This window comes from Macaca thibetana, chromosome 5, assembly GCF_024542745.1.
Source record: "Macaca thibetana thibetana isolate TM-01 chromosome 5, ASM2454274v1, whole genome shotgun sequence".
Classification (NCBI taxonomy): domain Eukaryota; kingdom Metazoa; phylum Chordata; class Mammalia; order Primates; family Cercopithecidae; genus Macaca; species Macaca thibetana.
The window spans coordinates 70,331,902-70,345,040 of record NC_065582.1 but is presented as its reverse complement, the minus strand read 5'-3'; the positions used below and the strand labels follow the sequence as shown (position 1 = coordinate 70,345,040).

Here is a 13,139-nt window from a genome sequence, read left to right as displayed (position 1 = left end):
AGGAAGTGAGAATGCAACTAGGGAAATCAATTAGGAGACAGTAGCAATAATCCAGGTGAGACTTTTTGGTGGCTTAGTCCAGGATGCCATCAGTGAAAGTTGATAAGACTTGGTCGAATAGTGGATGTATTTTGAAGTCAGTGCTGACAGATCAGGTCTGGAGTGTGAGATGGAGAGCAGTCAACATTGATTCCCAAAATTTCAACTTGAGCAAATGGAAAAATGGAGAATACCTCGTGCTTCCTGCATGGTTTCTTCTACTTGTGTATTCCGTCTAGGACCTCTGCTTTTCAGAAATTCTAATCAATGATAAAAAAGGCAAAAGAAATACCTTTTATTCCTCTTTGCTTTTCTTGGACCTCCCAGAATCTGTGTATGATAAAGTATATGTTTGTGATGAATATTTACTGATCATGTGTTTAAGAGAGAAGAGAGTCAAAGGAATTGAAATCATATCAGTTGAAGCCCCTTTCTCTACAGTGCATGTGTAAGCAGGGTTTCAGCCAAGAGAATTTTATCGCTTTCAAGGTTTATGGTATAAAATAGTTTAAACTTTGAAACATACATCACATTTATCTTCTTTGGCTTCTAGGACTGTTTACATTGCTTTAAAATTCACTTCTTTGTGCTAAGTAAACCTCAGATCACACTTTCTTTTTACATGTCAAGTGTTCCCTGCCAGTTAAATTGGTTACTATACAGTTTAACAAGGACTCTAACTAAGCTGTTTTATTAACAAGCTGTGTGGATAAATCAACATTTGATTGACATGAGAAGATGGTTTATGTTAAGCTAAGAAAGGCCCTCAGATCTTCTGAGCTTTTCTCCTGCATGCAGAGCCCCAGCTCTCTCACCTTCATGCAGCAGAAATGCATTTAAATGCGATGCTCTGTATTCCCTACGGCCTGGTTACCTGCCTGTTCTTGTGACAAATGCCAAGACGCCAGTAGTCATTAATCCAAATTTAATCAAAATTTAAATGACCTTTTCCAAAATTTCTAAGATCTCACTCCATTTAGTTTGCATGGTTTTGAATCTTTTTTTAAAAAAAAGATATTCTCAGACTGGGCACAGTGACTCATACCTGTAATCCCAGCACTTTGGGAGGTCGAGGCGGGCAGATCACCTGAGGTCAGGAGTTTGAGGCCAGCCTGGCTAACATGGCAAAATCCTATCTCTACTAAAAGTACAAAAATTAGCCCGGCGTAGTGGCGGGCACCTGTAATCCCAGCTACTCAGGAGGCTGAGGCAGGAGAATCGCTTGAACCCGGGAGGCAGAGATTGCAGTGAGCCAAGATTGCCCCGCTGAACTCCAGCCTGGGCAACAAGAGCAAGACTCTGTCTCAAAAAAAAAAAAAAAAAAAAAAAAAGATATTCTCTCAAAACAATATCGTTGCAAGTATAGTCCAGTTAGATTTAGGAACTCTGGTATGATACTGCCTGCCTGGGTTCAATTTTCCACTCCAACTCTTACTAGCTTTTGCCCTTGGGGAAATTACTACCTTCTTCAAGTCTCATGTCCTCTGGAAAAATAGGGATAATAATAGTGTCTCTACTTCATGGGGTTGTGACAATTACATGAAACACTCCACATAAAGCAATTAGCCCCCACTGCCTGGCACACAGTAAGCAGTCTATTAATGTTGGCTATTTTTAAAGACAGAGGTAGAAAAATGCCTCCTTAGCGTTAAGCCCTTTTGTGGGACTTATAACACCCGGTGACTCATGAGTTCAGTGGGAGCCTTGCATGCATTATATTGGGCCAGCTAAAGATTGGTGTGTGCTCTCATGGGTTGAACAATTAAAGAACAGAATGCTCTAAATGCACACAGATTGAATGTTCCACATGCAGTATTAACTATACCATCTGCCAGATGACACGGTCCCTCAGTCATTTTGAATGATGTCTTCACTCAGCACATGGCCTTGTGTTTATGTACACACATCTACATAAGAAGATCAAGGTATTATACCTGCATTAGCCTTGCCCAACAAACTGGAGGAAGAAGGATGTGGAGAACTTGAGGGAATGAATGACATAGATATTATTTCTCCTTAGTTTGAAAAATAACAGATAGCAACAGGATAGTGAAGATACTCGGGAAAGGTGGAAGAAACTGGGAATGTATGAAGGAATGGCTGCATAGAAGTAGAAGCAGATGTAATCCATGTTAGCAGAATCACTGGGGTAAAGCCATGGGAAGCAATGTTTTATTCAATGTAATAAAGAAGTTCTCAAAATCTAGAGCCTAAGGATTGACCAAGATGCTCTGGAAACAAGTACCCCTCTTCTCTAGAGAAAGGCCTCAGTGAGGTATAAGGTTTCAACTTTATTTGAAGTTATTAGAGAAATTTCTTGGAACTGATTTGTAGAAAAAATATTTCCAATTTTAGCTTACATTTTACTTTAAAAAGAAAAATAAGAGAGAGGGAGCTTTGTACTGTATTGAAAATGAGATGACAAGATATTGAAGTTTTACCCAAGGCCCCCCAGATAGAAGAGATGCTGCCCACCGAAGTGACATTCCAGATTCAAATACAGACTTTACGAAGAAAATAGTAGCAAATGACTTCCACAATTCTTGAACCCTTCAGCCAGGTCCGAGTGATTAAAAGGGGTTTGATTATGGCAAGGAGAGAGGATTCTGTGAGAAGGAATTCCAGAGTGCTGAAGATGTGTGTGTTTGGAGTAGGTGGCGTGGAGGGGGTTTCACCTTTTTACCTCAAGCTGTGTGCGAGAAGAGTTTCAAAGTGTCTTCCTAGAGAACTTCATGGGAGATACTTGCATGAGGATGGGTAGGAGGTCAGAGTGGGGTCTGAGTGCCACTCAGGAAATTTGGAGGGCAAGGGACAGGCCGAGAAACTGTTCTGGCAAAGAAGCAGGAAATTTTCTTCTGCATCCCCACAGGCAAATGATGTGAGTAGCTACGCACTGTAGGTAGACAGCTGCCTAAGGGAGCACACAGGATGAGTGCAAAGTCACCCCCTAGAAGAGAGAAGAATTAGCATGAATCAAGGACTGGAGGTAAGATGTCCCCAGTGATGGGAATCTTTCAATCTCCCATAAGAGTAAGAGGCCAGAATATCATGTTGCCAAATCAAGTAAAAATTTCCTTCTGCTCTTTTCTCTCTACTCTTTTTTTCCTCCAATCTCAGGGGACCAGAAGGCAGAGTTAGCGACCTGAGAGAAGAAGCGGAAGTAGAGTGAAGAAGTCAATCAAACTCCTCCCCTGAAGGAAGGCAGGCTTTCTGAAGTGGGCCCCAGCTGGGGAAGGGGAGGAGATTTAACTTTAATAAAGTTGAAATTGGAGTTTGTTATTTCAGGAGATGGAATCTTCTATTTCAAAATAAAACTGGTTTGAGTAACTTAAGGCAACCATTAAACTATTCCCAAAAGTAAGCAAAATGCCCCAGGATCTGCTAAGTTTTCTTCCAGTGGCAGCAGAAAACTTTTTTTATTAATAAAGTTTAAAAGGTAGTGGTAGACAAAAAGAAAGCAGCATTTGATGACACATCATGGGTAAAGCTAATTTAACATCTTGGTTACAGTTAAGTGCTCTCATACAAAAAATAATTAAATTCCCTTGATAATGGTACAACCCATGCTTGAAAGGACAACCCAGGACCTAATCCATGCTATGCTAGGATTCCAGCTTCAGACATTCAAATTCCAAAACAAAAGAAACACCTCTGCTACTTTTAGGTTCCTTTGGTCATTTCTGGCTCAGGGTGTATCACATGGCTTCATTCAGCAAGCCAAGCAGAGAACAGCCTGAGCCTTGGAACTGTGATGGACAGAGGCAAACAGCACCAAAAAAACACTGTGAAAATTGCTTTGGGGAAATACATTAAAATTAGAAGTATGGGTGTAGGTGGATGCTAGAGGCTTGCAATATTTTGGGCACAAACGGAAACTACATTGTACCTATGGAATGATTTATTTATATCCCAGTTGGATCTCTAACCTAAAATGGTCTATCATTTTATTCTCTATTACTAGCACATGAAAGAATGTGGAGGCATGTTCGTCAGTCTGGGGAAATGCAGAAGAGCAATGGTCATTTTGCTTATTGAGCTGATCACTCCTCTTTCCTCACAACCGACCCTGCTCTTACATTTGTCATATGCATGTTTGGCGTGAGATTTTTGCTTTCAGCTTCAATCCTAGGTTTTAATTTCCTTTCAGAAAGCCTTGGCTTACTCTTTCCATCCCATATTTCAATATTTTAGTTTTCTCCCTGCACATTCATCTCTTTGTTAATAGGATATCACTGAACGATATTTTGAACTTTCTAAATTCTGTCAAATTTCAATTCTCCTGGATATTTTCAAACTCAGTGCATGAGAGAAACACCAAAAAATAATTCCTCTCTTTCATACAATGTTTTGGATGTCTTATCACTGCCATGTATGCTTTCACATAGTACTTAATACTCCCAAGTATATTGATAATTATTTCTTTTTCCAGTTATTAGTCAGTGAATTAAACACCTGTATATATGTTCAGGGGCCTCACTGAGATTTCTGTAAAGTCTTAGCTCCCTTTATCTATTGCCATCCTCTCAGCCTTCTATCTTTTAAAATACCTAAATAACTGACTAAAGCAGTCCCTCAAGGTGTACATCTAATTGATGCAGGATTTTTTTTAACCTCTTTGCCAGACTTGCAACAGGGGTGCCCTGTTTACTCAGCCCACTGCGCTCAACCCCTTGAGGGAGGAGCACATGAGTGAGCGAGTGTGGGATCTGGCTGGCCACTCTGGGCACTGACAGGAGCAAACTTCATTTGGGGCCCATGGTGGTGCCCAGGTTGGGGTGCCTGCAACCTCAAAGCCACAGAGGGAGCGTTACAGTGCTCTCTTAGTTCTGCTGTCCACAGACGGTGGTTAGCAGCTCAGCTGGGCTCTTGCCTCATTGTGTGGGGTGGCTGCCCTTCATCAATGAGGGCAAAGGGCTGGTGTGATGGCCTTTCTGGGTATCTGCACTCGGTGAGTTCCAAGCTCTTGGCCAGCGTCCAAGAAGAATGAGGTCACACAGACAATTGAAGGGCAGAGAATTTTATTGAGTTATGAAAATGGCTCTCAGTGGAGAGAGGAGCTGGAGAGGGAAGGGGATGGGCAGGTTGTCTTCCCCTGAAGTCAGGTCATCTCTTCTGTAGTCTGGCCATCTCCCTCAAAGTTCAGCCATCTCTCCCTTCTAGTGACTGAGTCTGGGGCCTTTATAGGCACAGGATGTGGGTGGAGTGGGCCATAGGTAGTTTTGGAAAACATTCGACTGGTAAAAAGCCACTATTCAGCTGGGCATGGTGGCTCATGCCTGTAATCCCAGCACACTGGGAGGGTGAGGTGGGTGGATCAACAAGGTCAGGAGATCGAGACCATCCTGGCTCAATGGTGAAACCCTGTCTCTACTAAAAATAAAAAAAATAGCCAGGCGTGGTGGCGGGCACCTGTAGTCCCAGCTACTTGGGAGGCTGAGGCAGGAGAATGGCGTGAGCCCAGGAGGTGGAGCTTGCAGTGAGCCGAGATCACGCCACTGCACTCCAATCTGGGGGACAGAGCGAGACTCCATCTCAAAAAAAAAAAAAAAAAAAAAAAAAAAAAAAGACACTATTCACAAAAAACCAATCAGGAGAGAATGGGCAAACAGGAATAGAAGTTCTCACTTTGGGCTGTGAGTTTCAGACTATTTTGGCTTGAAGGTGGGGTTTCACTAGGGACCCACCTCTGTCTTCCTAGAATTTCTCTGCTGCCTGCCTCTACCATAATCAAAGACCACACAAAGCAAAATCATGGGACTCTGAAAACTCTCCCAGGGACGCTGTAGACCAGTATTGTTCTAACTCTTCCACAGAAAGGACAAAAATGAGATATAGACACACACCACAGGAGAGAGCTACATTTCCCTTCATCACAGTGAGACTTACCACTTCTCACAGTTTAGAAAACTTCCTATTTTTTCCTGTCAAGATAGTTAAAGAGTCTCTTCTCTATCTTCTTTAATCTTTTATTTATTTATTTGTTTGTTTATTTATTTATTTTTTTTTATTTATTTTGAGACAGAATCTTGCTCTGTCACCCAGGCTGGAGTGCAGTGACTTGATCTCGGCTCACTGCAACTTCTGCCTCCTGGGTTCAAGTGATTCTTGTGCCTCAGTCTCCCCAGTAGCTGGGATTACAGACCTATGTCATCACACCTTGGAGAATTCTTTTGTATTTTTAGTAGAGATGGGGTTTCACCATGTTGGCTAGGCTGGTCTTAAACTCCTGATCTCAAGTGATCCATCTACCTTAGCCTCCCCAAGTGTTGGGATTACAGGCATGAGCCACTGCACTGGCCCAAACTGGTCTTCTATAAATGATTTAATTCAGCTACTGTGGGGCTAAAACTAGTACTGGATTGTGTGCTTATTGAGAGCAAGGACTTTATCATCTTTAAGTCTTCAGCTTATAAAAGAGTACCTGGAAATATTAGGTGTGCAATATGTTAATTTATATTAAATGAGTTTATGAAATGAACACATACATAATGTGAAATAGAAACTAAGACCTTGAAGGTGACTAAAAGTCAGGATTCCCCACACCTCACCCAAATGTATAGTAAAGAGAATTATGAGTGGTTCTGAATTAAGACAGGATTAGTGAAAGCAAGTTTTTGCTAAGATTCCACCGTTGTAAGTAAAATTTAAGTGATTAAAAAGAGAGAATCAAGATTCATTATATTGACCCCCTTATTCTTCAGATAGAAACCAAGAATGAACCATCTGCCTTCTTTGTGTGCCTAATAAAAAAAACAAAAACAAAACATTTGAATCTGAGATATTTTGCCTAAATCCAGGTATTGATATTCACTTTAAAGTTAAGAACTTGATTAACAGAAAAGCTGTTGAAACTGTTTATAAAATGAGAGCAATTTTTAAGCATAGTAATGTTTTTTGTTAGGAAACAGGATGTTTTGATCCTTTCAAAGTTGATACTCCTGTCTCCTAGGTATACCCTTTCTGCGGTTTTGCCAAGAGCTTATCTCAGGTAGTCTCACGCATATTGGAATGTGTGAAGATGTAATGTAGATAGCCAGCCATCGGCATTCCTAGAAATGCAGAGGCATAAAAGGAGAGAATGAGAACACAAGAGCTTTCATTAAATTATATTGCTGTAGCCGGGCACCGGGGCTCACGTCTGTAAGCCCAACAACTTGGGAGGCTGAGGTAGGAGGATGGCTTGAGGCCAGGAGTCTAATACCACCAGCCTGGGCAACAGGGAGATCCTGTCTCTAAAAAAGATTTTTAAAAATTTAGCCAGGCATAGTGGTGAGCACCTGTAGTCCCAATTACTTGGGAGGCTGAGGCAGGAGGATTTCTTGAGCCCAGGAGTTTCAGACTGCAGTGAGCCATGATCATGCCCTACACTCCAGCCTGGGCAACAGAGTGAAATCCCCACTCTAAATAATAATAATAATAATCAATAATATCTTTGTGTTGTTAGTCAAGCAGAATATTTAGTATACACAGAGGAATGTTGCAGGGATACAAACTCTCCAAGAACTAGGAATGTAATACACATGAACGGAAGCAAAATGCAAATTAAACAAGAGGCAGGAGTAATTCCCTCAGAGACAAAGGCAATACACTCCACTTAGGAAATAAAAATCCATGTGATCTTCACCATATAAATAGATTTTGAGAGGAAAAGGGCCAGCCATTTAATACCAGTAATGTTAACTACATCTACAGAGCTCTTGTTTGTTTTTGCTACATTCATTCACTAGACCAAAATTAGATAACGGATTAAAAGTCACTTGGGAAGAGTAAAAAACTCGGTAATTTACAGCTTGTTTCTGAGGTTATCAATAAGTTTTGTTTATTTTGTACTAGGAAAGCAGGATAGGAATGAGGTTGGGATGCGAGTGCACGTATGCCTATGTACAGGGCAGAGAGAAGGAAAGGTGTTTCCTAGTGATGACAAAGCCCCTGCCCTGCCCCTAGTGACTATGCCTAAGAAAGATGACAGCAATTGGGGCTATGCGTTCACAGATGGGGAGCAACTAGGAGGGCCAAGTGCAAAAGGTGGGGTCAAGTGGCAGCCCACCATTTGCCCTTGGCCCACTTTTGCAAAGGTGGGGACAGGCAGGACAGGCAGCCTGTCCTGGCTTTAAGACTAAGCATTCTAGGGGGTTAATTATTATTATTATTATTATTTTTATTTTTATTTTTTTGCAGTGCTTGGTAATGATGCTAGGAATACTTTGGAGTAACAATCAGCACAAACCAAAATGAATTAGATATATTAATATTTTCATTGTTTTTAGGAGAGTGGGCGCTCCCTTTCTCTTCCCGGAAGATCAGTCCCACCCACCATTTCTGCATCTCCTTGGGTATACCAGCCTACTTATAGTTACTCTAGCAAACCAACTGATGGACTAGAGAAAGCAAACAAGAGACCAACTCCTTGGGAAGCAGCAGCAAAATCTCCTCTCGGTCTAGTGGATGATGCTTTCAGGCCCAGAAACATCCAGGAATCCATTGTGGCAAATGTGATCTCAGCAGCTCGGAGGAAGGTGCTTCCAGGGCCTCCAGAGGATTGGAATGAAAGATTGTCCTATATTCCTCAAAGCCAGAAGGCCTATATGGGCTCATGTGGAAGGCAAGAGTATAATGTCACAGCCAATAATAATATGTCCACCAACTCCCAATATGGTTCACAGTTGCCATATGCATATTATAGGCAGGCTTCAAGAAATGATTCCACAATCATGTCCATGGAAACCAGGTCTGATTACTGTCTTCCAGTAGCTGATTACAACTACAACCCACATCCAAGGGGATGGAGACGCCAAACCTGAAAGTTAGACGAATGGATCATGTGCCAACTGTGGTTTTTTTAAAAATGCTCCTTTGTAGGGTTTTAAACTTTTCTAATAGATTTAATTTCACTTTTGGTCTTGGCTTGTTCTCATAAGTCATTTATCTAAGTTTGTGTTTCTATGTGTGTGTATACACACACACACACACACACACAAGTAAATGTGAATACTTCCTTGTCGGCTGATGCATAGAGAATTCCTTTGAAGAAAATTTCACTATCTGCATTGATGTACCAGCACTTATATGTAATTCATAATTTTGATTCCATTTGTAGGTATTCTATGCAACTAAACTCTACTCAATTAAAGTAAAACTAACTATTTCTTCATTGCACCTTAGTCCAGGAAGAAATTAATGGAATATGGTCTGCTAATTATCACTACCTATAACAGCAAGGAATATAACATTGCAGAAATTTCTCATAGGGGCATGCCAGTGAGCAATTATTTATTTATTATTTAATTTTTTAATTTTTTAATTTTTTTGAGATAGTGTTGCTCTGTCATCCAGGCTGGAGTGCAGTTGCGCGATCTCAGCTCACTGCAAGCTCTGCCTCCCGGGTTCATGCCATTCTCCTGCCTCAGCCTCCCGAGTAGCTGGGCCTACAGGCGCCCACCACCATGCCCCGATAATTTTTGTATTTTTAGTAGAGACGGAGTTTCACCATCTTGGCCAGGCTGGTCTTGAACTCCTGACCTTGTGATCCACCTGCCTCAGCCTCCCAAAGTGCTGGGATTACAGGCGTGAGCCACCGTGACTGACACCAGTGAGCAATTGTTTTATAAAAATATTTTCCTTGGTGTTAAGTATTTCTCTGCAACTTTTTTTTTTTTTTTTTTTTTTTTTTTTTTTAGATGGAGTCTTGCTCTGTCCTGCCCAGGCTGGAGTGCAATGGTACGATCTTGGCTCACTGCCACCTGTGCCTCCTGGGTTCAAGCAATTCTCCTGCCTCAGCCTCCTGAGTAGCTGGGATTACAGGCACGCACCACGACACCCGGCTAATTTTTGTATTTTTAGCAGAGATGAAGTTTCACCATGTTAGTCAGACTGGTCTCAAATTCCTGGCCTCGTGATCTGCCCACTTCAGCCTCCCAAAGTTCTGGGTTTAAAGGCGTGAGCCACCACACCTGGCCTTTCTGCAACATTCTTTAAAAAATCTAATAAATTTTTCAATTTTAAAAAAAGAATTAAAATGTGGGAGTTCTCAGAAAGAAATAAACACATAACAATAAGATTATTATACATTTTAGAAGGGCTTTTGAGGAATGTTGTGATGTGTGGAGAATAGAAAGATTTAGATATATGCCTGTGTGAGGAATAGACTCTGGGTTCAGGTGTCCCCATTTGTCAAATGAGAAGATTGGATTATCTAATCTTTTAGATCTTTAACAACTCTGATATTCTGAGATTCTCTCATTTATAGAATGCCCTCTGATGCATTGTTTATTTTTATTGCTCATTATATAAATATCAGATTATGTTTAGAAGTGGATTAGGTAATTAGTTTCACTACATGTATCATTAAATGTCCTAAAAGGATTTGTTAGGCGGCAGGCTTTGTGTTACGTGTTACATGGAGTGAGGGTAGATGTGAAGATTTAAAACGATTAATGGATTTAAGGAAGTGGTACATAAATATGTCTGTTATTATGCAATTGTAGGTCATGATCATTTATTCAGTTATAGAAAACATGCCACAGAAGCTGATGTAACAAGTGGTGCTTCTTTAGAAAGTTGTCATTAGGATGTTCAGAGGAAGTTAAGCAGCTGCTTCATCAATCCCATGACACTTGCCTTGTTAGCATGCCCATCAAATAATCAGATCAAACACCTGCTCCTTATTGCCATGCCCACGAAGTGTTAAATAAATTAAAAAAAAAAAAAACCCAAAGTATTTGACATCTTAAGCAAATATCCAGAATATTTTTAAGTAAAAAACCATCTTGAGGATTCAGAATTTCCTTAGCTTTTTAAAGGTGATAATTTTGCTTTGTGTTACTTTTTAGCTCTTGAATGTATCACTATGATGGTCTCTTATAATATTTCACAGAATAAAAATTAAAAATAATGCCAGGGTGCAAATGACCGAGGCCTTATCTTGAAGGTTAAAAAAAAAGAAGTGAAGAAATCACAGTAAGTTCTATTAGTGATGATAGAACCAGACATAAAATTGTTCAGTGATGGAGAAAAGAAATGATAAATACTTTTCAAGGTTATATTGTTAAATTATGTTAAATTATCAAGGTGTAAGATGTAATTACTGACTCCCAAGAGTTTTTATAGAATCCTAAAAAATAATGCCTGATGTACAGATTACTTAGCAAATTCTCAGAAATCCCCCACATAAAAGCCTTACTTGGTTCAAAATTTACTATAGTGGTTTAATCATTTTAGATTTGAATGTTTTAAGATAGGAGAGACTCAGCAGAAAATACTTTGCTTGCCAGGGTTGTGTTCTACTTCATTGCTTTCTTTTATAAGTGCTAGGAGTTATTTACATCAGTTGACATAGATATTATTCACTAAAATTTTCAACAGACTCAAAATAGAGAGATGTTTTAAACTTACATATTAGTATAAAACAGACTTCTCTCTCATTGCATGTACTAGATCAATATTATCTGTATTAAGCTATCTGAATTTATTTTAGACATTAAGAAAAAGTACACGGTGGGAAAGTTGCACATTTCTCACTCACAAGGAGAAAAACATTCTATATTTGTAGCAGAAATCAGTGGTTTGAAAAGTCATACTTTACAGATACGAACCTGAAAAGTCAAAGTGCCATTGTTAAATCATCCTAAAGTGTACTGTGGATATTCTTCTCCAGTATACTTAAAAATGAATAAAATTAGATTGCTCACATTGAAGCTCATGGTTGAGACAGGACACCTGCCACAGTGAAGTTTGATTCCTATGGGTGAGAAGATGTAGATGACTATTGTTCTCACAAAAGTAAAGTGAGTTAGTCCTATCTTCTAAATAATAGCATGTGTAGAGAAGAGCTGTTGCTTTGAAAATACATACCACATTTGTTATAAAACATTTGTTTGTTAGTAGCAATCAGATAGGTAGAAAGAGTTTGAGTTATACTGTGGATTAAAAAGCCTTCCCTAAAAGGCGAGTATGCCAGTCATAGAGACACTAATTTGGTATTTTTTCTCCTTCTTAAGTTTAAATGTCATACCAGTGCATGTGTTTGAAGTATACATTAAGATGATTTAAAAGTTGTTTTGTATTTTGAGTTTCTTAAATGCATGGATTCTTGTTCATTTATCTCTGAATATGTCTCTTTTCTATTTTGGCACTATTATATACATTGGAAAGAGCCAACCTATTAGGGCTTAAGTATATACATGCATTAGTGACTTGAAATTTTGGATTAAAAGTTATATCAAAGAGGAGCAGTTATTACAATTAGAGATAAATTGCAGAAATATTTTTTTAAGAGAAAGTAGATTTTCACATTTGATTTCTATTCAAAGTACTAACATCTACATGGTCCACACTTTTCTATTTTAAAAAATTGTGTTCTCCTGTTAAATAGATTGACATTTCCACTTCTGTTTATCACAAAAGACTGTATTTGAAAGATCCATACTGAAAATTGAAATTACAGTAGTAATAAATGTAACTTGAAAAATCAAGTTTAGGAGCCTTTTCATTTTTTTCTTAGAAAAAATTGTTCTGAATTACTCTTTACCACAAAGATTTACTCTTACCTACTACATATTTTTCCATTTTATTTTCTGTGATAGCTTCTATACACATCAAAATAATTTCATGCCAAGTGGGGCAACATTTTAACTGTAACATTTAAAAACTTTTGAAAAAATTCCTGAAAATGCAATTAATTTCACATGTAAGTTAAGAAGTTTAGGATCCAACGGTATTTTAATACTATTTTTAACTAATTCTTTCCTTTGTAGTATATTGAAAATCAGTTTTAAGCACAAGCATAGCCAATGGTAATATGACTTGCCAACATATTGATTGAATGTCTACAACCACTCTGGGCTCTGTGCCTAATCTGCCTTGTTTGTCTATCCAGTTCTTCCAATTATTTGTCCTCTTTTGACTGGCCCAAGACTGACCTTTGTTAAACTGAAGCCCTCATTACAATAAGGCATACTTAAGTAAAACTTTTTAAAAAATGGCTTTGGCTCTTTCTACACAATATTAAAACTATCAGCTGAAATGTGAACTCCCTGGTCAATTGGTATCATGTAGCACACCTTTCAAACACTTTTTTTCCTGGTAATTTCTAAATAAAATAA

At 39.1% G+C, this 13,139-nt stretch overlaps 1 protein-coding gene across 2 annotated transcripts in view; it reads left to right on the top strand.

Moving 5' to 3' along the window:
* Positions 1-12,509, top strand: part of SYNPO2 (synaptopodin 2) — a 174,562-nt gene extending 162,053 nt beyond the window's left edge. Inside the window, exon 5 of one of the 2 annotated variants that reach the window (XM_050792331.1) lies at positions 8,307-12,509. In XM_050792331.1, the coding sequence (XP_050648288.1) occupies positions 8,307-8,840 (534 nt within the window). In that variant the 3' untranslated portion in view covers positions 8,841-12,509. The remainder of the gene's footprint in view (positions 1-8,306) is intronic. The other variant, XM_050792333.1, reaches the window with a different exon arrangement.
* Positions 12,510-13,139: the final 630 nt, after the last annotated feature.